At 46.8% G+C, this 27,914-nt stretch overlaps 3 protein-coding genes across 3 annotated transcripts; all 3 read right to left on the minus strand.

Annotated features, from left to right (window-relative positions):
* Positions 1–11,118: 11,118 nt before the first annotated feature.
* On the minus strand, positions 11,119–13,312 carry LOC136512618 (large ribosomal subunit protein P2A). Its single transcript, XM_066506581.1, has 5 exons — positions 13,238–13,312; positions 13,101–13,142; positions 12,072–12,160; positions 11,585–11,808; positions 11,119–11,349 (listed from the first exon to the last, which is right to left on the minus strand). The coding sequence occupies exons 3-5, from the start codon at positions 12,157–12,159 to the stop codon at positions 11,323–11,325; spliced, it is 339 nt and encodes a 112-aa protein (XP_066362678.1). The 5' UTR covers position 12,160; positions 13,101–13,142; positions 13,238–13,312; the 3' UTR covers positions 11,119–11,322.
* A 1,629-nt stretch (positions 13,313–14,941) lies between these two features.
* Positions 14,942–16,861, minus strand: LOC136513212 (small ribosomal subunit protein eS12-like). The gene is made up of 5 exons (XM_066507202.1): positions 16,776–16,861; positions 16,637–16,682; positions 15,696–15,987; positions 15,325–15,390; positions 14,942–15,229 (listed from the first exon to the last, which is right to left on the minus strand). Exons 2-5 carry the CDS (start codon positions 16,639–16,641, stop codon positions 15,170–15,172), a joined length of 423 nt encoding a protein of 140 aa, XP_066363299.1. The 5' UTR covers positions 16,642–16,682; positions 16,776–16,861; the 3' UTR covers positions 14,942–15,169.
* A 6,402-nt stretch (positions 16,862–23,263) lies between these two features.
* Positions 23,264–24,705, minus strand: LOC136513954 (protein MIZU-KUSSEI 1-like). The gene has a single exon (XM_066507929.1). It carries the CDS (start codon positions 24,495–24,497, stop codon positions 23,553–23,555), a length of 945 nt encoding a protein of 314 aa, XP_066364026.1. The 5' UTR covers positions 24,498–24,705; the 3' UTR covers positions 23,264–23,552.
* Positions 24,706–27,914: the final 3,209 nt, after the last annotated feature.

The following is a 27,914-nucleotide window of genomic DNA, read 5'->3' on the forward strand; positions in this document are numbered from 1 at the left end:
TGGCAGTCCCAGCTGGACTACCATGATGACGCTCAACCTCCTCAATCGCAGCTCTGACTACGGGTGAAACTGGCAGATCTGCAATGACAATTCCCCTGCGGGTGCCACCTCTCTCGGCACGCTCTGCGGCCTCTGCAGCAGCTGCTGCTCTGGCTGTCTCTGCGTCGGGATACTTCCGCTTCTTGGATGTTACTTGCTTGGTTGATTTGCCCTTGGATCCGGCTGGCTGACGAGGCGGGGGCCTCCGATCATCATCACCTGGACCACCACCAACATTCTTGGTGCAAGCCATCTGAACTGACAAGATGGTGAACTGTCGCTGATGAAGATCAACTGTCAAACTGCTGCTTTCGAGGCTTGGCCTCGATCCTTACTCGTGAGCTTGGCTCCGAGTTTACTGCCAACTGCCAGACGAAACACAACGGAACCGACTCGCTGCACGATAGAATGGATGGATATACAAATAAATACCATATGTCTAATAGATGCGAAAACCTAGCAGAGAAAGCAATGTAGATGCAAAATTGAATCGAATGGCTTTCTACCTGACGATCACCGATCCGAGAATAGATAAGACGTCACGTGGGGGATCACGGAACCGGTTAGGGTTAGGTCAAACGCCCTGAATGCAATGGTGAATCAATGTATTTAGAATTTGATCTAGGTCACCATTGTATAGATCAAGATTGAGAAAAAGATTTCGTACTAAACAAAGGAGATAGTAGGGCTAGGGCTCACAAATTGATGATCAACAGATCGGCGCAAGAGGCAACGATGGAGCGATGAGCTAGGGCGCGAGAAGCCTGGAGCACGGCGTGAAGGCGAGCAGGCGCGGGGCTCGGTGACGCGCGAGGCCGGGGCGCGCAGCTCGGCAGCGGGCCCTGGGGCGCTGTAGAGGCGCGGCACTGAGCAGGCGCGGAGGCCCGCGGGACGGCAGCGCGGCTTGGCGAGGGGACCGAGAGCGGTGGCGCGAGGGACGACGGCGACTCGGCGAGGCTGCGGCGGCGCGGCTGCTCGGGCTAGGGCACGGCGGCGGCTTGGGCTAGGTCACGGCGGGTGACAGAGGACGCGGTTAAGTAACCCCCAAGAACGTGACAGAAAAGGAAACGGGGAAAGGAGTCCTTGACGCGCGAGATCCACTGACCGGACGCTCCGGTGGTAGCGACCGGACGCTACCACCCAGCGTCCGGTCGATTCCAGAGAGGTCCGAATCCTCTGAAATCGCGACCGAACGCGTCCGGTGGTCCATGACCGGACGCAGGCAGGGTCCGGTCAGTTTAACTTTGTCATCCTCCGATCGACCGGACGCTGAGCCCTTTCTGACCGGACGCACAGACGCAGCGTCCGGTCACTCCTTCAACAGCAGTTCACCTCCTATGAACTGACCGGACGCTGGATAGCAGCGTCCGGTGCAGCGTCCGGTGCACCTTTTACAGCAATCCTTCAACCTTCCTTCGCGCTACCTGTTCCCAATCAAGTCCCAACTTGAATAAGATCCAAATAAACACCAATTGGGACTGATGTGAGTGACCTCTCTCAAACCCTCATATTTTTCAAAATATTTTGCCTTAGGCTATAATTCTTTTTGAGAAAATAGGCAACAAGATGGCAAATGGAACAAAACGACAAAACAACATTCATACATATGTAATACTTGTAAGTAAATCTAGTTGCTTGTCAAGTTTGATCCAAGGTTAAGCTTCTTCACACGCTTTTCGGCGGTTATCTTAACCATGTTAGACAAGCCCCATATGCATTGCCACAAATTAAACATGTTGTATATTACAATGAATGCAAGGGACAACACAAGCTCAATTTTTAGTGAAGTTACTAAAATCAAGTACATTGAGCTCGTTCCGCAATCTATAAAATGTAGCCTCATCTAGCGGTTTAGTGAAGATATCCGCTAATTGATCTTCGGATCTTACACCTTCTAGTGATATATCATTTTTGGCTACATGATCTCTTAGAAAGTGATGGCGGATATCTATATGCTTGGTGCGAGAATGTTGAATCGGATTATTTGCAAGTTTTACCGCACTTTCATTGTCACACAAAAGAGGTACTTTCTCTAGAGCTACTCCATAGTCTAGTAAAGTTTGTTTCATGTATAATATTTGTGCACAACAAGCACCCGCGGCAATGTATTCCGCTTCGGCGGTGGACAAAGCCACACTATTTTGTTTCTTGGAGGACCAAGACACAAGTGATCTACCAAGCTAATGGCACCCTCCGGAAGTGCTCTTTCTATCAACTTTGCATCCGGCGTAATCCGAATCGGAATAGCCAATTAATTCAAATAAAGCTCCTTTGGGATACCAAAGGCCAATGCTTGGTGTGTGCTTAAGATACCTAAGGATTCTTTTTACGGCAATTAAATGAGTTTCCTTAGGACTAGCTTGAAATCTAGCACACATACACACACTGAACATGATGTCGGGCCTAGATGCGGTTAAATATAACAAGCTACCAATCATGGAACGGTAGAGAGTTTGATCAACCGAGTTACCTCCCTCATCTAGGTCGAGATGTCCATTGGTAGGCATTGGGGTCTTGATTGGCTTACATTCATCCATCTTGAATCTCTTGAGAAGATCTTTTGTGTATTTCTCTTGAGAGATGAAGATGCCTTCTTTCATTTGCTTGACTTGAAAACCAAGAAAGAATGTAAGCTCACCAATCATTGACATCTCGAACTCCTTAGACATCAATTCACCAAATTCTTTGCATGAGTCTTCATTTGATGATCCAAAGATGATATCATCAACATATACTTGACAAATGAAGATATGCCCATCAAGCTTCTTGGTGAATAGTGTGGTGTCGACCTTCCCAATGGTGAAGCCCTTCTTAATAAGGAAGTCCCGAAGGCGCTCATACCAAGCTCTTGGGGCTTGCTTAAGCCCATATAGTGCCTTGGACAAACTATAAACATGATTAGGATATCTAGGGTCTTCAAACCCGGGAGGTTGATCAACATAGACTAGTTCATTAATAAAGTCATTTAAGAATGCACTTTTCACATCCATTTGATATAGTTTCATTTCATGATGTGATGCATATGCAAGAAGGATACGGATGGCTTCTAATCTTGCAACCGGTGCAAAGGTTTCTCCAAAATCTAAACCTTCAACTTGAGAGAACCCCTTTGCCACTAGTCTTGCCTTGTTCCTCACAACAACACCTTGATCATCTTGCTTGTTGCGGAACACCCACTTTGTTCCAATAACTCTTGCATCTTTTGGTCGCTCTTCAAGATTCCAAACTTCATTGCGAGTGAAGTTGTTCAACTCTTCATGCATGGCATTGATCCAATCCGGATCTTTAAGAGCATCTTCTACCTTGGTAGGCTCATAGCAAGAGACAAAAGAGTGATGAGCAATAAATGAAGTAAGTTTTTGAGATCGAGTCATCACCCCCTTTGTTGGACTCCCTATGATGAGATCTTGTGGATGATCTTGTAGGAGAGGTGTATTTCTTCTATTGACCACTTGAGGAGGAGGTTGTGGAGCATCAACATCTTATGCTTGTACCACCATTTGCTCATGGGAGATATGAGTATCTTCATTTTCTACTCTCCCAACTTTTTCACCATCTTGTGGTACATTTGATGAAGAGGGTTGATTAATGACTTGTACATCATCTTCATCATCTTTTGGCTTGATGTCTCCCACCGGAATATTCTTCATAGCCTCCCTCAATGGTTCATCACCTACATCATCAAGATTCTCATGTGCTCCTTGGGAGCCGTTAGATTCATCAAATTCCACATCATATGTTTCTTCAACCAAGCCGGTGGCATGATTAAATACTCTATATGCTTTGGACTTCAATGAGTAACCAACAAGAAAACCAATATCACAACGCCTTTGAAACTTCCCTAGGTGTTGCCGCTTCTTGTAGATGTAGCACTTGCAACCAAACACCCTAAAGAAGGAGACGTCCGGCTTCTTCCCATTGAGCAACTCATATGGAGTCTTGACAAGGAACTTTTGAAGAAATAGGCGATTTGATGCATAACATGCGGTGTTGATTGCTTCTGCCCATAGAGCTTCGGGGGTGTTGTACTCATTTAGCATTGTCCTTGCAAGAGTGATCAAAGTCCGGTTCTTCCTCTCAACTACACCATTTTGTTAAGGAGTATAGGTTGCGGAGACTTCATGTTTGATTCCAACTTCATCACAATAAGCTTCTATATTTGTGTTGTCAAACTCTTTGCCATTGTCACTTCTTATCTTCTTGAGCTTCACTTCAAATTCATTTTGAGCTCTCTTGGCAAACTTCTTGAAGCAAGATGCAACTTCGGATTTGTCATGAAGGAAGAACACCCATGTATATCTTGAATAGTCATCCACAATCACAAGACAATAGAGATTTCCTCCCAAACTCTTGTATGTTGTTGGTCCAAATAAATCCGTGTGTAGGAGTTCTAGCACTCTTGTGGTTGATATGAAAGCTTTGGTTGGATGAGTGTTTGCAACTTGCTTGCCGGCTTGACATGCACTACAAAGCTTGTCCTTCTCAAACTTCACATCCTTCAATCCTCTCACCAAATCATTCTTCATAAGCTTCTTGAGTGAGCTCATCCCAACATGAGCAAGTCTTCTATGCCATAGCCACCCAAGTGTTGTTTTGGTGAATAGGCAAGTCTTCAAGTTTGCATCTTCGGAGGTGAAGTCTACTAGATATAAGTTGTTGTATCTAAATCCATTGAATATCACTTGCTTGTCATCTACCTTGGATACAACCACCTCCTTCTCGGTGAATAAGCATTGAAAGCCAAGATCATACAATTGCCCAACGGATAGCAAGTTGAAGCTCAATGAAGCAACATAGAGTACATTGGAGATGGAATGATCATTTGATATTGTCACTTTGCCCAATCCTTTAACCTTGCCCTTTGAATTATCTCCAAATGTTATTTTCTCTTGTCCATCTACCTCTTCATCTAGTGAGGTGAACATACGAGGATCACCGGTCATATGTTGAGTGCAACCACTATCAATAACCCAATGACTTCCACCGGTCTTGTAGTTCACCTACACACAAGAGATTCAAGCTTTAGGGATCCAAGCTTGTTGAGGGCCCTTCACCTTCTCAACAAGTGACTTAGCCACCTAAACTTTCTTAGGCCTACTCTTGTTGGGGGGACCTAAGAACATGACTTTCATCTTTCTACTTGAATCTTTTCTAAGCATGTAGTGAGCATTGAAAGCAAAGGGTCTAGCATGCTTGGGCAAGGGTTGTGGTGGTGGAGTTTGACACTTATGAGCAAAGTGACCTTCTTGTCCACACTCAAAACATCTCTTTGGCTTTGGCTTTGGCTTTGATTGTTGGTGTTGAGCTTGAGCCTTCTTCTTTTCTACACTTGCCATATATCCAATGCCACTTCTATCCATCTTCATGATGGTATTCATGAGTAGCTCACTTTGGAGATGCTTGCCTCTAGCAAACTTGCTCAATCCCACTTTGAGATGCTCTTTCTCCATTTTGAGCTTCTTGTTCTCTTCCTTGAGAATATCATTGTTCTTCTCCTCCTTGAGTTTCTTGATTTCTTCTTTTAGCTTCTCATTCTCAAGGATCACCTCTTTGTCATGATCAAGAGTTTCTAGCACAATGGTGTTGTGACTTTTCATTTCTTCAAGATCTTTCATGAGCTTCTCATTGTTACTCTTGAGCTTGACATACTCATCATAGTCATTGCACTCAACCACTTGCTTGCCCTTGCTACTAGATCCATGCTCAATGCTTTCATCAATTAAATCATCACATGAGGTAGTTATATCAATCTTAACAACATGGTTAGTAGCATCATGTGGCTCATTTGGTAAGAATTCTTGTGCAATAATAAGGGTATCATAATTGATCTTTAGAGTTGCATATTCATCTTTTAGCTTATTGTGACTAGTGATAAGCTCATTGTGCACCCACTCAAGTTTATCATTTTTATCTTTAAGCTCTTTCTTAGAAGATTTGAGCTCCTTGAGTTTGGATGATATAGAATCATTTGTTTCTTTGAGCTCATCATTAGCCTTTTCTAATGTGTCACATTTAGCTAAGAGTGAGTCATTTTTAGCATCAAGTTTTTCATTTGTAGCTCTACTCTTTCTAATGATCTTAGTATATTTTCTTAGTATTTTGACAAGATCATCATAGGTAGGTGAGTCATCCTCATCGCTATCACTATCATCATCACTAGCATGTTCATCATCACTACTATCATCACTCTTAGTTACCTTGCGTTCACCTTTGGCCATAAGACATAGATGTGTAGAGGATGATGGCGATGGTGGTGGTGAAGATGCAAGATCAATAGCAATGGCGGCCACCTTTTTATCGTCACTATCATCATCGGATGATCCACTTGATGAATCAATGTCCGTGAGCCAATCACCGACAATATAGGCCTTGCCACTCTTCTTCTTCTTGTAGAAGTCCCCCTTTTTGCCATCTCTCTTCTTGTATGGCTTGTTCTTCTTCTTTTCATCTTCATCACTTGAATCATCTTTCTTGCCCTTGTTCTTGAACTTGTCTTTCTTGGGCTTTGTGCATTGATGAGCTAAGTGGCCAAGTTCGCCACAATTGTAGCAATCCATCTCGGAGATTGGCTTTCTTCTTGAGCTAGTGAAGAACTTCTTCTTCTTGCCATCAAACTTGATGCCACTCTTGTTTAGCCTTTTTAGCATCTTGGTGGTCTTCTTCACCATGAGGGCAAGGCTTTCTTCATCATCTTCATCACTTGAGCTCTCATACTCAAGTCTTGCTTTGCCCTTGTCTTGGCTAGCTTTGAATGCTAGGTCCTTCTCTTTCTTCTTTGTAGAGGATGAGCCATCTTGTGGTGTGATGTGCATGTATATCTCATGAGCATTGATCTTTCCCAAGATTTGTGTCGGTGTAGCGGTGGAAAGATCACCTTGATGTAGCACGGTCACAATGTGCCCATATTTATCAATGGGGAGGACACTCAAGATTTTTCTCACAACATCGGATGGTGACATTGGAGTAAGTCCAAGCCCATTGACTTCCTCTACAAGAACATTTAATCGAGAATACATCTCATTAGCACTTTCTTTGGGAAACATCTCAAAAGAATTTAGCTTTTTAATCACAAGATGATAGTGTTCCTCACGCTCACTCTTGGTTCCCTCATGGAGCGCACAAACGTCCGACCATAGAGCATGGGCGTCTTTGTGGTTCCTTACACAATTGAACACCTCTTTGCAAAGGCCTCTAAAAATGGTGTTGCGAGCCTTTGCATTCCATTTCTCATAATTCACTTCATCGCCTTGAAGTTGTGCGGCATTCCTAGGTGCGGGGAACCCTTGAGAGGCGGCTCTAAGAATTCCAACATCTAGAGCTTCTAAGTATGCCTCCATGTGGATTTTCCAATATGGAAAATCATCTCCCTCAAAGATAGGAGGAGGTCCATCCCCGTGAGACATCTTGCTCTAAGCGATTAAGCTTAAAAAGTGAGCACGAGGCTCTGATACCAATTGAAAGGATCAAGATGCCCAAGAGGGGGGGTGAATTGGGCTAATTCTAAATTCTCTTGCAATAATCAAATCCTACGGATAGCCCAATTAACCCCTTGTGCCTAGAAAAGTGTTTATATCAAACTAATGCACAACAACCTCTCAAACTATGTTCCAAACTTACTCTAACAAGCAATTCTATGGATGTAAAACAAGTATTGAATTGCTCAAAGTAAATACTCAAAGTAAGTGCTCAAAGTAAGTAGAGAGAGAAAGGAACGCGGCGATGTTTTGCCGAGGTATCGGAGAGTCGCCACTCCCCACTAGTCCTCGTTGGAGCACCCGCGCAAGGGTGTAGCTCCCCCTTGATCCGCGCAAGGATCAAGTGCTCTCTACGGGTTGATTCTTCGACACTCCGTCGCGGTGAATCACCCAAAACCGCTCACAATTTGAGTTGAGTCACCCACAAGCTCCGCCGGGTGAACACCAAACTTCCAATCACCACCAAGCCGTCTAGGTGATGGCGATCACCAAGAGTAACAAGCACGAACTCTCACTTGACCACGCGAAGCCTAATGAGAAGATGGATGCACACTTTGCTACTCTTGATTTGCTAGTGAGGCTACTCTCTTGGATTCTCAAATCACAAACACCTCACTAGGATCTTGCTCTTCTTGGCACTCACAAACGTGTTTCTCAGCTGTTGGAATGAGCAAAGGATGCTCCACTCACGAGTGGAGCTTCTATTTATAAGCCAGCCTGAAAAACTAACCGTTATGAGCTTCTGCGGGATGACCGGACGCTCCGGTCAGGATGACCCGCGAACCAGCATTCAAGTGATGACCGGACGCTGTCAGGGTCCGGTCAGTACCGACCGAACGCGTCCGGTCGCTCTTGGATGCTTACTATAAACGACCGGACGCTGGATACTCAGGGTCCGGCCACACTGACCGGACGCGTCCGGTCACACTTTTCCAAGTCTGGACCCTTACTGGAGTTGACCGGACGCTGGCCCTCAGCGTCCGGTCACATGACCTCCTAGCGTCCGGTCACACCAGACTTGATCTTCTCGGTCAAATGAACTGACCGGACCCTGCGGCCAGCGTCCGGTCGCACCGGAGCCAGCGTCCGGTCAGTATTTGACCCTCCATTCACTTCCAACTTCCGAACATATGTGAATGAAGTTTGCTCTAAAGGATCTTAGGCATTCATAGGAGCTACCTAGAGCTAGTTTTAATAAGTGTGCACCACACCTAACTCACTAGACTCAACTAGGTCAAGCTACCCGTTCATACCCCCCTTCATAGTACGGCCAAAGGAAAAACAAAGTCCTAAACTACTCTAAGTGTCTCTCCAACTCCAATCGACACTTAGAACTAGTCATCCTTAACCTTGTCGTCCATCCTTTGAAAACCGAAACGATTCCCATCGTAGGGGCATGACAACCTCGATTGCCCAATCGATCTCCATTACCATGACCTAACTTACTTGTCTCTGCAAAACACACGTTAGTCATAGTAATCTTTGTATTGACATTAATCACCGAAATCCAACTAGGGGCCTAGATGCTTTCAGGTGGCGCGGGTCCTCCCGGGAGGGTCGGGGTCCTAGGAAGGCACCGAGCTAGTGCTCTAACCTCCCGTAGTCGAAGCCGAGGAGCTGGTCGTCCCCGGGGGCGCGGCCCCCAGTGCGTGTAGCTGTAGCTCCTCAAGCGCCTCAATGATTGCGTCGAGGCCAGCGGAGTGGAGAGGTTGGACGGTGGTGGGAGCCTGCACCAACCCTCCCTCTGTCGTGACGACAAAGTCTAGGTTCCAGAAGCGCACGTGTGTGCCCGGGACACAGCTGACGTTGTGACTAGCCATCCAACCGTAGGCTTGCCTCGCGGCCCACCAACAACACCGTCCCATCTCAGCATCCCGTGTAATTGAAAAACTGAAGGGACCGAAGCGCTACCTGTCTGCGTAACAAAAAGGGAGAGTGTGTGCTCGTGTCGGCGCCGCCATCTCGCCGCGCTCCCCCTCCACCGGCCCCCGCCGTGCCCCCTCCGCAGTCTGAGAAGGATGCAAGACAACAAAAGACGATGAGGAGACACCAAGGCGAGACAGCAGAAAGCGATGAGGGAGATGCAACATCCGATCTACTTTTGAAACATCCAGATACATCACTTGGAACAAACATTTGAAGACAGATGAAACGATTGAAACATGCGTCTGGAACATTTGTAAAAAAACACATGAGACACTTGAAACCATTGCAATACATACGCAACATCTAGATAAAACACTTGCAATATGTGGGAAACATATGCAACATCCAAACAAACACACTTGCAACATACGTCTCAAAAACAGATAAAACATTTGGAACATACGTGTACAACTATTGCAACATATGCAATATCCCGATCTATTACCATTGCATGCAACATCCCGATCTACTTTTAAAACATCCAGATACATCACTTGCAACAAACATTTGAACACAAATGAAACGATTGAAACATGCGTCTGAAACATTTGTAAAAAAACACATGAAACACTTGAAACCATTGCAATACATACGCAACATCCAGATAAAACACTTGCAATATGTGGAAAACATATGCAACATCCAAACAAACACACTTGCAATATACGTCTCAAAAAACAGATGAAACATTTGGAACATACGTGTACAACTATTGCAACATATGCAACATCCGGATCTATTACCATTGCATGCAACATCCATACGAAATACTTGCAACATATATTTGAAACACTGAAACATACGTTTGTAACCTGCGTTTTCAATGCAATGTCACCTTGTCGCTTGAACGAATAGAGCTCATCGTTGTGGAGCTCGACGGCGGCGCATGGAGATCATCGGTGCGCCAGCGGAGTGGTGGGCACTATGCGACCTAGGCGAGCACCCCTAGCGAACAGAATGGCAGGGGCAAGCACCTGCGGCTGGCAGTGTGATTGGGAGTAAGGCGCCGCGGCGGGAGATGGAGCGCGAAAAAGGTCGCTGGATATGGAGGGGAGGACCATTGCATTCGCCGGACGCCCTCACCGTAGCATTAGAGTTGGGGAAGAGATGCTAACATGCAAGGTACTGCTAATGATGCTCCACGGTTGCTATTAGCAAATCGTCAGTCCATCCCTATTAGCACGTCGTCAGTCCATCCTTCACGCGCATTGGAAAATTTCCAAGGGATTGCGGTAAATGTTTAATTTCCTATATTTTTGCACCGGTTTCCTCCATTCAAACATAGGCTGACGTAATCAAAACAAAGGAATCTAATTCCTTCGAAAATTGGCTGACTAAGGCCATGTTTAGATTGCAAAAAATTTCAATCCAATGAATAGTAGCACTTTCGTCTTATTTGATAAATATTGTTCAATCGTGGACCAACTAAGCTCAAAAGATTCATCTCGTGATTTCGAACTCTGTGCAATTAGTTATTTTTTTTACCTACATTTAATACTCCATACAAGCGGCTAAAAATTGATGTGATGGAGAGAGAGTGAAAAAAATTGGAATTTGGAGGTGATCTAAACAAGGCCTAATATGAAGTGCTTTCATAGTTGCAAATACCTATACTAGAAAACAAGGATGAAGAGGCAAAATATCGAGATGTGACAGAATAGTTAAACAGCCAGGAAACTGAGGTAACGAATTCATAAGATAGAAAAACTTTGGTTCACCAGTAAACCCCAACCAGCATAGCAATCTACGGCTGAATATAAAATATGAAGATAGTAGCTGTCTTTCCAGTAATTTCCAACATAAAACAAGGTTAAAATCTAAACATGACTCTGGTTTTCGTCTGATTCCACTGCCCAAAACAATACTCTGATGACCGCGCATCTTAGTCGAAGAGGCTGAAGCCCATGTCCTGCAGAAAAAAATAATCAACATAGTCAAGTCTCTGGATGTAGTCAACGGCAAAGGAAACACAGCAGTGCAAAAGAATTGGTGGCCATGATATCAAGATGGAATTCAAGTGTGAGGGCATTAGAGTGTAGAAAGTAGTATTTTGCTCATGATGACAATATCAGAACATAGTTTAGTACTGCTGCTTTGATAGGAAAAACTATTGTGCAGCCAGAATGGGAGAACAATGATCTTACATCATCACTTTCTTCCTTCTCTTCCACCTTCTCTTCTTTCTTCGCCTCAGCTGCAGGAGCAGCTCCGCCAGCAGCAGGGGCAGCTGCCGCGACAGCTACACCGCCGCCGCCACACGGGACTGAAGCGAACTTCTCCCTGCCCGCTGCAATAAGCTCGGTAATGTCCTTACCGCTCAGTTGGGACAGCAGGAGTTCCATCCTTTCATTGTCAACTTCACAGCCAACTGCAACATGTACAAGTAGGAATCAGTGAATACAGGATCACTATTGTGATGAATACACTACCAACACAAATCAAACCAACTGTGCTACATAATTGTTAACTTGTAGTTAAACATAAAAACCCGCAAGAATCCCTAAATTCAAGAAGCAGGTAATGCTATTGGCAGAATTGAGTCTTTTCCATAAAGACATGCAGCGTTAATAGTAACAAGAGTTATCCATTGGATGTGTTGCACTCCTTGAAATGGCAGTTAACTAAAATTACCTGACTCCAGAATGGCTGTCAAGTCCTCGGCTGAGGGGCTGGAGTTCCCAGCAAGGACAGCAAGCAGGTACGCAGCAACGAACTTCATCCTGCACAAACCATCAGAAATCATCATATCAGTTATCAGTTATTTACCAATTTTTAGCTACATAAGTGAAATCGTCATATCAATTAGTTCCCAATTTTTAGCTACATGACCAAGTGGGGTGAGGTAAAATGGTAAAGCAACAGACCCAAGAATCTAAAGCAAATCAACCTAAAATCAAATTATCAGAGTAACATGAATCTATTATCTGTTACAATAAAAAAATCAAGCAGTAATATATGATAACAACAATGGTGTTGAAGGTGTCGAACTGCAGGACAGTGGAGCACCAGAAAAATACAAACAGGCTTAGCAGAAAACCGAACAGAAGCGCATTGAGACCAGTAACAAATAACTATGGTCAAAACACCAAAATATACTTGGTGTACAGACCACTACAAGTCAACATAAACGCTTAAGGACCAGAGCAAATCTCAACAAGGCCCTCCTCAACTAGAGATCTAAGGCAATAAAGGTTCAAGAATCAAGACATGTTATAAATGGTTCAAGGATTCATTCAAATCCCAATATGAGAACCCAGCGCGGACAAATAGCATCTCATCTCAACAACGACCACATCAGCAGGGGCCGGATCTAGTTCTCTGTGCGAAAGATGACAAGATGCCATCAGCCAACCCTTGCAACTCAGTAAGCCCATTGTAGACCTAAACACCACAAACAGCCTCGCTAAATACCGATGCCGTCGCTAGTCCCGCACAGCAGCCGCCGCTACTCAGATCCTCTGAGCCACACTACGTCGCCGGTGTAATCGAGCCCGGCCGGTGACAGAAAAAACCAAACGCTAGAAGGTAGAATCGGGCATCGACGGCCACGCAAGCCGATGCAGCTTAACCATGTGGCGACCCGGCAAACGCCTCAAGGTAAACATGAGGCCAAACTAAAAACACTAGCACAAGAAGCAAAGATTCGGTGGGAGAACTTACGTGATTCTCCCGCGCTCCGAGAACCCGGCCGACAGCGAAAACCTGGAACAATCAAGCAAGCGGAATGAACGTCAGTGGCGATTTGCTAACGGGACTATATAGTGCGAAGAAGGGGAGGGGGAGGAACGCGCCGCCACCTCGAGGGGACGGACTGCCGAGCTGCTAGGGTTTTCGCGTGGGGAGGAGACGGCTGGGAGTTTTGGTAGCCTTATATTGCAGATAACGGGCCTTCTGGGCCTCAGCGGGCATAATATTTTACTGGGCTGATACGGCCATCGCATGTTCTTTGGGCTAGACCCGTGCTGCAGCCCCTTAGCCCCTTAGCCCGGGCCCTAGATCCGCCCTTGCATAAGACATACTGTACTTTTGCTAAAAAAAAAAAGACATACTGTACTGTCCATTTTCTGTGTCAAAAATTTGTCTAGGGCTATTCCACTAACTCTACTCCACAAATTTCATCATAGAGCAGCTCCACAAAAAACTAGAGTTTTTTAGCACCGCTTTAGGTGCTCTCTCGACTCCATTTTTTTTTTTCTGTACATAGTGGAGCTAAACAACGTGAAGCAGAGCAACAATAGCCACAAAACGTGGAGGGGACAGCCAAACAGGTGCAACTCAACAAATGATGTTCCATGATAAAGGTGGGTTTTTTTATGAGCTGCTCCACAGTGAAGTTTATGAATCAGAGTTTTGTAGAGTAGTTCCAAATAGAACGTAAGTTTGAACTCATTTCTGATTTGGAATATCGTAAATTATTGAACTAATGTCCATGCTAACTCAAGCCATATTTTCCTTTTTGTATGATGTCTCATATTGGATTTCAGAGTTCCAATAGCAACAATGTGGGACGTTATTTTTTTCCCCCTTAAGGACATATGCTCCCTCCCCACTGCCGCTGGATACGAAGTATATGCCCTTTGGGGCATATTTAACTTCCCCCAACAGTGTGCAGATATGCTTTCTACCTTTGTTTGTCACTTGGGTGTTGTTTCTGGTTGGTTCCACCACCAGCAAGCGGCAAGGTTAACGCAAAGGAAACAGCAATCCAGAGCCCAGAGGTAATGGAAACGGAATCCTTTTTTCATCATACATCAAACAAACAAAAAATAGCATAATACGATGACGCTGTGATTGGATCACACCAGAAAACAAACCAATCAAACAGCTTCCAGCTTCTTGATTTTCAGTTACAGTTTCCAGTCAATTGTTTTTATTTATTTATGTTTTTCAGTTTGGAAAGTAGGCTCAAATAATGGAAAGCCTATGACGCCTTCTGCAATGCTACAACTATATACTCCCTTCTACCATAGCTTTTTAAAGTGTCCATTGTTGTGTTGGGACGAAATTTCTTCTATCACAAACTAAAATATTTTCCTACCTGTTCCACTTAAAAGCCCTAAACTTAAGATATACAAAATGTCTGGTTTTGAATAAAATGCTATTTTTGGTTTCACCATGCCTGATTCTAACAAGTTTCTTTCCGAAGCATTATATTGTCTAAAGAGACTCTTCGTGTCACACACACACAAACCCTGCATAAACAGAGGTACCTGTTCCACTTAAAAGCCCTAAACTTAAGATATACAAAATGTCTGGTTTTGAATAAAATGCTATTTTTTGTTTCACCATGCCTGATTCTAACAAGTTTCTTTCCGAAGCATTATATTGTCTAAAAAGACTCTTCGCGTCTACACACACACAAACCCTGCATAAACAGAGGTAGAGGGGCTACATCACAGGAACAACTCCCCCCCCCCCCCCCCCCCCCCCCCCCACCCTGCATAAACAACCATCAAAAGAATGGGCAGCAGCGCGAATCCGAACGGAATGACAAGTACAAGGAAGAACAAGCGGAATACTAGCTCTTGCTGATTTGTATTAACAATAGATGAGAGCACTTCAAAACAAGAGTTGAGATATCGAAATCGTTCACATGAATCCTTGGTTCACTTGAAATATGTTCTAATCTCCTAGCAAAGCCCAAGAACCAAGCACAAATTTAAACTCAGGTGCAAAATGTAGTGTAGAACACAAGTTCCAGATACTGACACACTGTATCTAGTGTGTATCTAGTGCGATTTGACGTACTCCTGCACTATGTTAAGGCCTTCAGATTCTTCGCCATAGTCCTGATGATCCAAATGAAGCAGCCAAAATTCAGTTTTATCCAAATATAATTGGAAGTAGTTGCTTGTAGTGGTAGAGTAGGAAATCGATAAGTCACCTTGACAACAACACAGGAGCAGCCTACAACCTTCCTCGCCTTGCCCTCCGAGTCAATCTTGCAAAGCTACAGAGGACCATAGATGAAGGTTGTTAAGATTAAAACTCACTTTACACAACAATGAAATGCAATAGATACTGAGAAGTACAAAGCAAAAATGGAGAATGGCATGCTCAGCACATTTGTATGTTAACTCACAGCGCAACTAAAACAGAATGTACATGCATATTAACATACCAAAACCATATTGTATTCTCCTCTCTCAACATTAGGCAGAACAATGTAAGCCATATTAATTGCTTGGACCATCTAAGAGATGGATACACAAAGTAAAACAAGGTATATTCCTAAGGAAGCATTCTTTAACTCACCCCAGCCCACTCGCCAAGAGTTTTAGCGCTAGGCACAGTAACCAGGTGGACATTGTGCTCAGCGCAGAGAGCCTTCACCAGCTTGACATAATCAGGCTGGTCACAGTCCTCAGCAAGCACGCAAAGCTGAGCAGCATGCTTCTCGATGGCTTTGGCAGCCTCACGAAGACCCTTCACAAGGCCATCATGAGCACCTGACTTCTTCATGACGAGCTGCAGGGCAGTCATCAGGTCCATCGGCTCCCCAAGAACCGGGGTAGGTGCCTCAACCACAGCTGGGGTCTCCTGATCCCTGCCAAAGCACAATTTTGTCATGAACTGATGAGCTTCCTGTGTTGTAGGCATGCAGCAATCACCAAACAATCGAATTCACAATACAAATACCCATAGTGAATCACTATTACGGTTACTAAACAAACTCACCAAACTAAAACCCAGCCAGAATCTACCATGGTTATGGTTTACAAAATATGAAGACTCAGCTGGGTTGCCTTCCTGTGTTTTGGCAGCAATCCCCAGATCAAAACCAGGGAAAAACCGATTGGATCGCCTTCCAATGTTGTACAGCAATGTTGCTTTTATATGAATATAATTCTCTATAAACCACCAAAATGCGAAAGATGATAAGATGGCTGGGCCATTGCAACTCTTAGATCAGCCAACCCTTGCAGCTCTGTCAGTCCACTATACACCTGAACCACAAACAGCCCGCTAAATAACCATGCGCTAGCATCCGAAACCAACCGCTCCACATAGCAGCCAGCGCTACCTCCTCTCCTCCCTTCTGCCACCGTTCCCCTCTGCCTACTCTGCTCCTCGAAGAGTCACAAGCGGGCAACGACGGCCACGCAAGGCGATATAGCGTCGCCATGACCATGTGTAAACATGACGCGACTATAAACAATAGCACAAGAAGCAAAGATTTCTGTGGGAGAACTTACGCCATCTCCTGCGCTCCGAGGACCCGGCCGACTGCGTATGGAATACCTGGAACAATCAAGCAAGCGGAATGAACGTCAGTGGCGAATTGCGAGGGAGACTAGTAGCAAGAAGAAGGGGAGGGGACGAGCGCGCCGCCACCTCGAGGGGGTTGGTTGGAGGGAGTGCCGAGCTGCTAGGGTTTTCGCGTGGGGAGGAGACGGCTGGACTTATATTGCAGTTGGCCTTTCTGGGCCTCAATGGGCATAATACTTTACTGGGCCGAGACGGCCATCACATATCCAAATGGAATGTGGGCCGCACGGTCACAGACTCGAGGGCCATCATAACAGTCCAACACCCTCTAAACAATCGTACACATTTTCAGACAAAAAAAAAACAGTCGTACACGGCCGCCCGCTCGGTATTTGAAGTTCCAACAATGTCCAAAAGAAACCATCATTTATTTGGCTGCGGCTTATCGTAAACGATCGTAAATTTTTAGTTAGGATAGTATTTTTCTCTCACACAAATCAGTCAGTAGTACTTCTTTACAAACCAGCAACGATACGAACCAGCCAACCAAACATCGCAAATCTCATCTCAGATTCAAAAAAAAAGCTGTCATCTCATCTCATTGACGTTATGTCATTATCTATTGTCAATGCGCATCTACAGTCGCTCCCCACGGAGGGCACCACCCTGTAGCCGCACATAAAGACCTCGCCGACTTAGGGCATGTTTGGTTTCTGCAGTACCTGCTAAATTTTCTGTCATATCGAATGTTTGGACACATGCATATAGTATTAAATATAGACTAATTATGAAACTGATTGCACAACTTGCGACTAATTTGCGAGACGAATCTTTTAAGCTTAATTAGTCCATTATTTGATAACGTGGTGCTACAGTAAACATATGCTAATGAAGGATTAATTAGGCTTAAAAATTTATCTCGCAAATTAGCCTCCATCTATGTAATTGGTTTTATAATTAATTTATATTTAATGTTCTTTATTAGTATCTAAACATTTAATGTGACATGAATTTTAGGAGCGACTAAAGAACCAAACACCTCCTTAGAGTTCAAGACTAGGGTTTCAGGGCTTACATGGTTTCTGGACTTAGGGGGTGTTTGATTCGGTGACTAAAATTTAGAAGTTGTCACGTGAGGGTGTTGCATGGGGTGTTCGGATATTAATAAAAAAACAAATTACATAATCTGTCAGTACTCTACGAGACGAATTTATTAAGCCTAATTAATCTGTCATTAGCACGTGTTTACTGTAGCACTACGTTGTCAAATCATGGACTAATTAAACTTAAAAGATTCGTCTCGCAAATTAGTCGTAAATTATGCAATTAATTTCGTAATTAGTCTAGTCCAATGACAATGACTAACGACTAAAGTTTAGGCGGATCGCTAGCCGACCATCGGACCAGTGGTGGTCGCCGTCAAGACGACGACACGGACATCGGTAGGAGCGGCACCCATCGGGCAGTGAAAGAGGCCATTTGAGTGGCGCATGTGGCGAAAATGTTGGCTGAAGAAGGAACAACGTATGGGATTAGTAATGGTGGAGGACTATGCTGTCAGAGCTAAGGGGAAGCGGTGGCGCTTGAACCAGAGATGAAGAAGGTGATGGGATTTGCATCGCGTGGCCGTGGGCAATGGCTAGAACGTGAGCAAGGTCACACGATGTGCTTTACGCGTGCCTAATCGTACATTATCTTCGTCTTTTAACAAGGCTACTCATATTGGTACCGTGTCACATACATTCTTTGACCAGTTAATAAACTAACGAGAGAGAGAGAGAAAACTACAACTTTATGAGGAAATTGCTTGCGCACAAAATCTAGCCATTGGATATATGGCATTTAGGTGAAGTTATTCACGTGGTATTGTTATGTGGTGTTGTTTTGAGTCCTAGACACAACACTATTAGGACATGTTTGGTTTCTGCATAGACAAGTCTACCTGGGACCACCTGGGAGCCATGTGTCTTCGAGGCTTAAACCAAACATGCCCTTTAATTAAATTGTCATAAGACAAAATGCCAAGACAATGTGCAACGATGGGTCACATCACATTTTTCTATACTTGTTCTGAGTACAACATTTGATAGCTTGAGGAGTATAAGAAAAAATGTCAAGACACAGTTGTGTCGGGTTTATAAGCTCGGGTCCCCAATAGACCCACTTCCCTACAAAACTCGGCCCAGCAGACGGCGCAACGACAGCACACGTCTGGGCCGGCCCAGATACAATAACAGGTCTAGACCACGATCCAGTCCCCGAACGGCACCTCCGACCTCTGGGGGCAGGCCCTGCACTCGCCCGACCTCTGGGTCACGGGCAAAGCCTCGCCCGACCTCTAGGTCACGGGTTCCGCCTCGCCCGACCTCTAGGTCGCGGGCTCCGTCTTGCCCGACCCCTTTATCCGACTAAGGATACGTCGGACCTCTTGTAGGGTCGAGATGGCGACTAGAGGGAGACGAATAGTCGTTTCTAAAACCGAAACAAATGCGGAATTAAAACTATCGGTCTAGCCAAGATTGCACCCCTCTATCTATGTTCTCTAGCACCTTGCAAAGATCCTAATTAAGCAACAAATGTGTTGGGCTAGCTATGGCTCACCTAATCAATTCTAGAAGCAATGTCACACAAACATATGCCACTATGTCGACACAGAATTTCGTCCCGTGCGGTGGCCGCCGCGGCTACGTCCGAGGAAGCGGCGAAGGGCGCGGGGAAGGGCGGTCGGGCGAGGGCGAGGGCACGGGCGGCGGCGCCAGCGGCGTTTCAGGCGCGGTGCGCTGGTTGCGGTGGTGATGTTGGTGCGAGATAGAGAGGGAGAGCAAGAGAGAAAGGAAATGAGGGCCCATACGTTAGGCAGACTTGGCGCCAGTAAGCACGGCGTCAAGATCTCTGGCGTCGAGCTGGCTGCCATGTCACCGCCACGTCTGCGACGAGCCCAAGAGTTTGGCGTCATCAACAATAGCGCCGAGACGTCTAACCCGAGTTAAGGGTTCAGATTTTAAAATCTTACCTTAGGGGTATATTTGTGAAAAAAATCAAAAAAATGTTAAAAAATAAAAAATTCGGTACTAACTGTGGTTGCTCCGCACGGGCACCGCGGGCAGCCAGGCAGGTGACTAGGTGAGTGCGAGTGCCCCGCGTTCAGGCTGCCGTCTCGTGCGGCGTCAGTGCGTGCCAGCAGCCGGGAACGGTAGGCCGCCTGCGCCTGCCCCTGCGGCCTCTGCGAGCGGCCGGGCGTCAAGGGCGATGGCCTCGCCGGACTGCAAAAGTCCGGAGTCCGAGGAGAAGATCTCCCAGTCTGCCTCGGACGTCACAGAAGCCGGCAGCTACTGTGGTGTGCGTTCGGCTCCATGCTCATGCTCCTCGGATCGACGGCCAAAGCGAGGGTCGAGCCGTCGAGGGATCACATCACATGCCGGTTTCTCCCCGTCAGAGACAGAGAGACGGAGACCTCACACACAGACAGACACAGCAGTCTCCTCCCCGCTCTTTTATCGATTGCCGCGCTCCGTTACCCAGACAGACGAGGGTCCTGCAAAAGCAGGCGCCGCGCCGCCGCCACCCCCCACCATGGGCACCATGCACGGTGGGTGGTAATCATCGTCATCATCAACAAGGTGAATGATGCGAGAATGATGGAGGGCCATTGGCCGCCTATCGGGCCACCTGCGGACCTGCTGCGTTGGATCTGCATCGCATCCTCTCCAAAGACCCAAATGGCTGGTGCGCTAATGATCACCGTTCAGCCAGCAGGCAGAGCAGCCAGCAGGGGCACTTTTTCTATTTGCACTGCTTGATGCGTGCCTGTGCGGGCTGTGGGTGTGGGCATCAGAAAGAGCACGGCGATCCCTACGCCATTGCCATGGGTCATGGCCTCAGTAGGAGGGAGACGACGGTAGAATAGAAATGGCCTGAACCCAAAGATGACGGGAGGCTGATTTCGGCTGTGGGTGGGCTGATCCTGTGTTTATTGCTGCTGGTTCATGAAGAAGTACTGCTGATTAGTTTGTGTAAGAAAAAAATACTATTCTAATTAAAAATTTATCATAGTTTAGGATAAGCCACATCGAAACCAGCTGAAAGCTGCGCTCCTGTAGTACCGTCGTCTGTGATCTCTCTCCATCTGCATTGATGATCGGGTGCAGTCCGAACCCTCTCTGGTCCGATGCCGTGCTGAGGTGCCGCTACAGTAGCAAGCAAAGGCCAGTGTACGTGGCCTACGAGTACTAGTGGGCAAGCGACAGGTTAGGAACCTGCTCTCTGCTCGGGCATGGCGCTGCAGTCCGCAGTCCGCACCGTGCCTCGGGATGGGAAACGGGGATGCGACCGCGACTAGGCATTCATGATGCATGCCTATCACCACCAGCCTGCCTATGCCTACCTTCCCCGGTGTCCGTGCGACTAGGGCCATGCAAATATTTTCAACATGATAAATAGTATCATTTTCGTTTTATTTGACAAATATTGTCCAATCGTGGACCAACTAGGCTCAAAAGATTCATCTCGTGATTTCCAACTAAACTGTGCAATTAGTTATTTTTTTACCTATATTTAACGCTCCATGCAAGCGGCTAAAAATTGATGTGATGAAAAGAGAGTGAAAAAACTTAAAATTTGGAGATGATCTAAACAAGGCTCGGGCATGGAGCACCCACTGCTCGCTGCTCATCCTGCTGTACTACTACACGAGTAGTATGGGTGTTGGATGCGGGACTAAAGTTTAGTTCCAGTCACATTGGATGTTTCAATGTTAATTAGGAAGACTAAATATGAGTTAATTAAAAAAACTAATTAGATAGATGGAAACTAATTTACGAGACGAATCTATTAAGCCTAATTAATCCGTCATTAGCACATATTTACTGTAGCACCATATTGTCAAATCATGTACTAATTAGGCTTAAAAAATTCGTCTCGCAAATTAGTCACAATCTGTGTAATTAGTTAATTTTTTTGTCTATATTTAATACTCCATGCATGTGTCCAAACATTCGATGGGACAGGGACTAAAATCCGATCTAAGGAACCAAACACCCCCTATATATAGGCTTCGTTTGGTTACCTCTTCTAAAAATTTTAGGAGCTAAAATCTAGATAGAATTTTTTAAAGAACCAAACAACTCCTTCTAAAATCTTCTAAAAACTTTAGAAGGGATCAAAACTTTAGAAGCTCCACCCTCTCCTAAAACCTCCTAAAATCCATCTAGACCGCCACTACCCCTCTTTCTCTCTCCCACCCTCCCTCCCCCGCTGCCGCTGCATGGGCCCGCCCCTCGCGCCGCCCCGATCCCTCCCCAACCCCGCCGCCGCTCCCTCCCTCCTCCAGTCCCCCTCGCGCCGCCCTCGCCCCCTCGCGCCTCCAGTCCGCGCCCTCCCCCCGCTGGATCCGCCGCCCCTTCGCGCCCAAACCCGGCGGAAGCAGCGACGGCGTCGGGGCTCCAGCTGCTGGACCTGTCGAAGCGCCAGGGCTCCCACTGCCGGATCCGCCGCCCCCAGCCCCAGGCCGCCCTCCCGCTCCCCCGACGAAGGCGGCCCGCTGCTCCCCCTGGACGCCGGCGGCCGGGCTGGATCTTGAAGGGGATCTGCGCGACGACGAGCGGCTACGCGAGGTCCTGCGCCTTGGTGGAGGTGAAGGCTATGCCGGCGTCGGGCTCGTCATCGACGGAGACCGAGATGGAGCCCCAGTCGGCGCCGGCGGTCGGGGAGGCCGGGTGGGTCGCCATCGCCGATTCGCCTATGGGGTTGTTCCTCCTCTAGCCCGAGATTCGCCCAGGCGGCTGGTGGTGCGGCGGGTTGAGGGGCGCACGCCTGCAGTGGAGCCGGCCTCGCCGGAGCGGGAGGCGGCGGGCGCCGCGCCGTCGACGGCCATCGCGACGGAGGCGAGAGGAAGAGCGCAGGGGTAGCAGGGGTAGGAGGAAGAAGGACAAAAGTGTCTCCGTTCAACAGTACTTATTGCTTTTAGTCACTTTTAGTAGGTGGAACCAAATATATTTTTAGAAGATTTTAGATGGCTACTAAAAGCTCCTAAAACTTTTAGCTCCTAAAAATTTTAGGAGGTAAGAACCAAACATGGCCATATACTTTTTGAAGGAAGCTGCGAGGCTGGAGGGTGGAGAGCCAGGTTTCTGTTGTGATTCTTGGTGCAACTGGCACCACAACTCACAGATTCATAAACTTGGTTTGAAGTATTGTAGGTGGTTTTTGAGAAGGAAATCAGATATGGAAAAAGCAGCAAAACGTAACAAAAGTCAGACGAGCTAGTTGTACGCCAAACCAAAGGAATGGTACAGGCCCACCATAAAAGCAGGCAGAATTCGAGTCTTTTGAGAGCAACAATGGCGAACTGTCCTGCCTGCCCAACGTGACCTGCTTTCGTGCCAGAATTCGATCGCTCAACCTTTGCATGTACAGTTTTGTAGCGGAAAATACACGGTACTATGCTTCAAAAGAATACACGCGTAGTAGTCTTTCACCGTTGCTCTCGTAATATGCTTCAAAAAGTCGAGAACTTTTGTGCTCTTTCTTCATGAATTTTACAATACAAGAAGAAAATAAACTCAGTTGTCTCAGATGCGAAATTGAAGATTTGAAGCTAGTAAGTAATACGGGCTACTTTATTGAGCATTACACACCATATGCAGAACAAGGTGCTACTACTACAACTATTCAGCTTCAGAGTTCAGAGCCATTACAAACCTGAAACCACTACCATCACCATTCGATCACCACAAAAACATTTCCATGCCCAATCCCCATATCCATCAGCTACTACGCTTGAAGCTACCAGCTACCACCACCTGGTGCCCAGTCCATTTTCACAGCTTGGCATGCACAGCACAAAAAAAAAAGAACAGGGAGGCGTGATCGACGCGACAGGTGTGCCAGCGCCATGGCGGGCGATCAGACTCTGAGGAGGTAGACGCTGAGCTCTGGCCCGCTATGGCCGCCACCGCCGCCATGGCTGCCGCTGCTGTTGTCCGGGTTCATCATGTAGAAGGCCTCCGAGTCGCGGGATCCCACGACGCGCTCGAACCTCGCGCGCATGTACATGACGTCGCCCTCGCCGCCGCCGCAGCTGGCGGCGGGGATGACGCCGGCGCCCATGGACACGGGCTCCAGCGCGCGGAGCACGCGCCAGTCCGCGGCACCGCACTCGCGCCGCACCGCGTACCCGCAGCTCTTGCCGTTGCAGTAGGCGCGCCACACCGTCTCCTCCACCAGCTTCTTGCCTCCGCCGGCCGGCCCCCCCGCCCCGGGGGAGGGCAGCGCGGCCGCGGCGGACGAGCCCTTGGCGCGCTCGCACTCCAGCGCGATGCGCACCAGGCCCGAGGCCATCTCCCGCACCAGCGCCGCCGTGGGCGCCGACAGCTCCAGCAGCAGTGCCGGGCACGCGCGCGGGTCCACCTGGAACGCCAGGTGCACGTGGCCGCGCCGGTGGCCGTACAGCGTGCCGGTGAGCCGCGCGCCCAGGCCCACCTGCCGGTGCCGCCCGGCCACGGCGTTAGCCAGCGCGGAACGCAGGCGCGAGACGGCCGTCCGGACCTTCCTCCTCCTCTGCCCCGCCGCTGCCGGCGGCGGCGGATGCGGCTGGTGCAGCGCTGAAGCCGCACCCGGCGCCTTCAGCGGAGGGGACACGACGAAGCCCTCGGAGTGGAAGGACGGGCAGGCGGAGGAGAAGGCCATGGTCGCCTCGTCCTCCTCCTCCGCCTCCGAGCTGTTCATGTACTCGTCGGCCCCGAACGTGGCGGCGCCGTGGCTCTTGCTCTTGCCGAGAACGGGCCACTTGAAGTGCCGCCTGGAGAAGGAGAGCGAGTCGTGCGGGTTCCTCGCCGTGATGGTTCTCATGGTGGTGCGGTGCCTTGCTTGTGTTGTCCTCTCCTTCTCCTTCCCTGAGCTAGCTCAAGCTTTCTTGAAGCAAGCAGAGGAATGCAATGGACTGGAGAAGTGGAGAGCTACGCGCTTGTGTTGGGCTGTGTGCGCGAGGTTATATTCAAAGCTCAGCTGAACGTAGCTGTAGGAGTACGCTGCTCTGCTGCTCCCACTCGTTCCTAGTACTAGCCACCTCTGTCCCTGCACCACGGTACCACACCACAGTCCACAGGCACTGGTAGGGCTTTTGTAGAGGCTGGTGAGCAGAACCCACCCGAACTGAGCAAACAGGACAGAGGAGAAAGATGAGAGAGATAGACAGAGGAGTGCTGCTATGGGCTGTGGCTGAAGGGCCTGAGCCGGTGGGCCCTGCAGGTCTGGCCCTTGTTTCTTGAAATGGTAGACAGGAAGTGAGGCCTTGTGTACGGTGTGTTTACGCCTTGTTTAGTTCTCTTCAAAATTCCAAGTTTTTTCACTCTCTCTCGATCACATCAATTTTTAGCCGTTTGCATGGAGTATTAAATATAGGTAAAAAAAATAACTAATTATACAGTTTAGTTAGAAATCACGAGATGAATCTTTTGAGCTTAGTTGGTCTACGATTGGACAATATTTGTCAAATAAGATGAAAGTGGTACTATTCATCCGGTTGAAAAAACTTTCAATCTAAACGTGGCCTTAGTTGGTAAAATGGAAATTTTAGATGTCACATTGGATGTTTCGGGATATCGGAAGATATTTCAGATACTAATAAAAAAAAACTAACTGAAAATTACGAGACGAATTTATTAGCACTTATAGCTAATCATAGACTAATTAGTCTTAAAACATTCGTCTCGCGATTTCCAACCAAATTGTGCAATTAGTTTTTATTTTCGTCTATATTTAATACTCCATGCATGTGCCGCAAGATTCGATGTGATAGTTCCGAGAGTAAAGTTTTAGCTTGTCACCTCGTACGGGTATTCGGATACTAATAAAAATGAATTACATAATTCGTCACTAAACCGCGAGATGAATTTATTAAGCCTAATTAATCTGTTATTAGCATATGTGAGTATTGTAGCACTTTATTGTTAAATCATGGATAAATTAGGCTTAAAAGATTCGTCTCGTAAATTAATTATAATCTATATAATTAGTTATTTTTTAGTCTATATTTAATACTTTATATATATGTCAGGGTAGGATCGAGGAATTTATGGTTTGATTAGATAATTGGGGCACTGAGATTGCGTGTGTATGTGTGACAGACAGAGAGTGACAAGAGAGAGGAGGGCCCGTGCCTGCTTTGAATTTGATGCCGAACTGAAGCTTACAGTACAGTGCTGGAGGGGATTGTTAATTCGTGAGCACCTGTGAATGTGATTATGTTAGTGGATGATGATGATGTACTGATGAGGCTAGAGTGGAGTGTTCATTGCCTTGTCGTCAGAGGTTTCTGTCTCCAGGTTCTCAGCGGTTTTTATGGGCAGCAGATTAGAAAACAGCTACCTTCTTGATTAGGTTCCGAACAAACGAAGACTTGATCACCTGATTGGTAGTATGGTTGTCTGCTGAATTCTCATGGAGAAGAGTAAAAGTATATATATAATTTGTCAGGGTAAGCAAATTCTCTGATCGGCGTCTGCAAGCTACTGTTGGAGTATACGTACCTATAAGCACGTCTAGTCAGTGACCACTGCTGAGCAGTGAGCATTGACATGCTGAAAACTACGTTATAAGAATCGAAGCGTCTTTGTCAGAAACACAAGCGAAACCAACGCAACTAATGAAGCATGTTCCTTTAAATACGGGGAACAGATGGGCATGCAGTGCCGCTTTACCTAACTGTACCGAACGGAAGCTCGAAGTCGCAGCTGCTCTTCTCCTCCCAGTGCGACCGTGCGAGGACGAGCACAATTAAAACCGAAACAGAAAAAGCTAAACATCGCCCGGGTGATTTAGAAGCACCCATCAATCGATTTTGTAGCCACCGGATGCGCGGACGGCCGAATCTTCTCCTGTCGCTGCTGCCTTCTTCTTCTTCCTCTCCTGCACATGCGCCCGCCGTCTTCTTCCCCATCTCCGCCGCGACAAATAGGGTTCCGGCGAATAGGTTGGCCCGGGAAGGCAGGTAGGCCAGATGGTGGAAATGGTCGATGGACGGCTTAGGAGAGCTGACGGCAGCAGGGGCGGTCGGGGCAGGGAAGGCTCGCCGGAGCTGGAGATGATGGAGGCAAGCGAGCTCGCCGAATGTGGCAGAACCGTCTAATCTAATGTCTCCTAGGAGTACTTGTCTTTTATTAGACACTAAGTGCCCAATAGAGGACACTATATTACGCAGTTGCGTCGAGCACACCCTAAGGGAAAACTCGAAAATCCACATTTTTCCATCAGGATCATAAATTAGAGAATAAAGCTTACAATATTCCTAAGTCATTTCTTACATCACTTTATTACAGTACTGTAATATTACCCTAATTTATTATAACAGCGGAATATAACAATGTTATCAGAATTACAGGGAAAACAGGATTAATTTAAGGACATGGTGGAACATTAACATAGTGGGCATTATATACAAGAGATGCTAACAGATTTTACATCTTTTCTTATAAAAATCTTTAGTAAGGGTTATAAATAAACACTACGGGCGTAGCGTGAAAGAAATCATCTCTAAGCCCACCAGGAGGTTTTCACACATAAGAGTCAGCTCTAAGCATCCTCCGATCACCTGCAACAGGGAAATAAAACCTTGAGTACTCGAATGTACTCAATAAGACTTATCCGACAGGAGAAAAATAAAAGACTCTAAGGATACGGAAGGCTATCTGGCTTATGGGTTATTGTGTCTGCGGAAGCATTACTAAACATGTGTCCTTATATTCAATTTCATTAGCAGTCATCATTAGTTCATTAACTAACCATTCTATGTAAGCACATGTGCTACTTTTTAAGCAGGTGGTAAGCAATTAGAATTATTTTATCATCTTTTATATTCTAGTTCTTACTACGGTGCTAGATCATAGCCAAGTTGTACCGTATCACACGATGATTTATGAACCAATATATCCCAGCTGGGTACCCCAAAACATATGCTCCACTTGTACCCTAGGCACCAGCAAGACCAACCTATCACTCTTCTGTCAAGGGGTCCCGCTCCCTGTCCAAACTTGGACTCCAAGCCCCCACTTCTGAGTCCCGGACTCAGTGTGGTGCTTAGACATCCATCATCCCCGCCTTCAATCAGTCGGTCCGGAAAGAGCTGGAACCCACGACAAGAGAGCAACAAGCCTTCTCGCTCTCATAAGCAAGTACGTGCTCAGCATAATAAGTCTGTGACCTGACTACCATCTATAGCAACGAACAATCCTCAATCGACACGGGCGAAACAAGTGCAATCCGAGCCTC

The sequence above is a fragment of the Miscanthus floridulus genome, chromosome 16, assembly GCF_019320115.1.
Source record: "Miscanthus floridulus cultivar M001 chromosome 16, ASM1932011v1, whole genome shotgun sequence".
NCBI lineage: Eukaryota > Viridiplantae > Streptophyta > Magnoliopsida > Poales > Poaceae > Miscanthus > Miscanthus floridulus.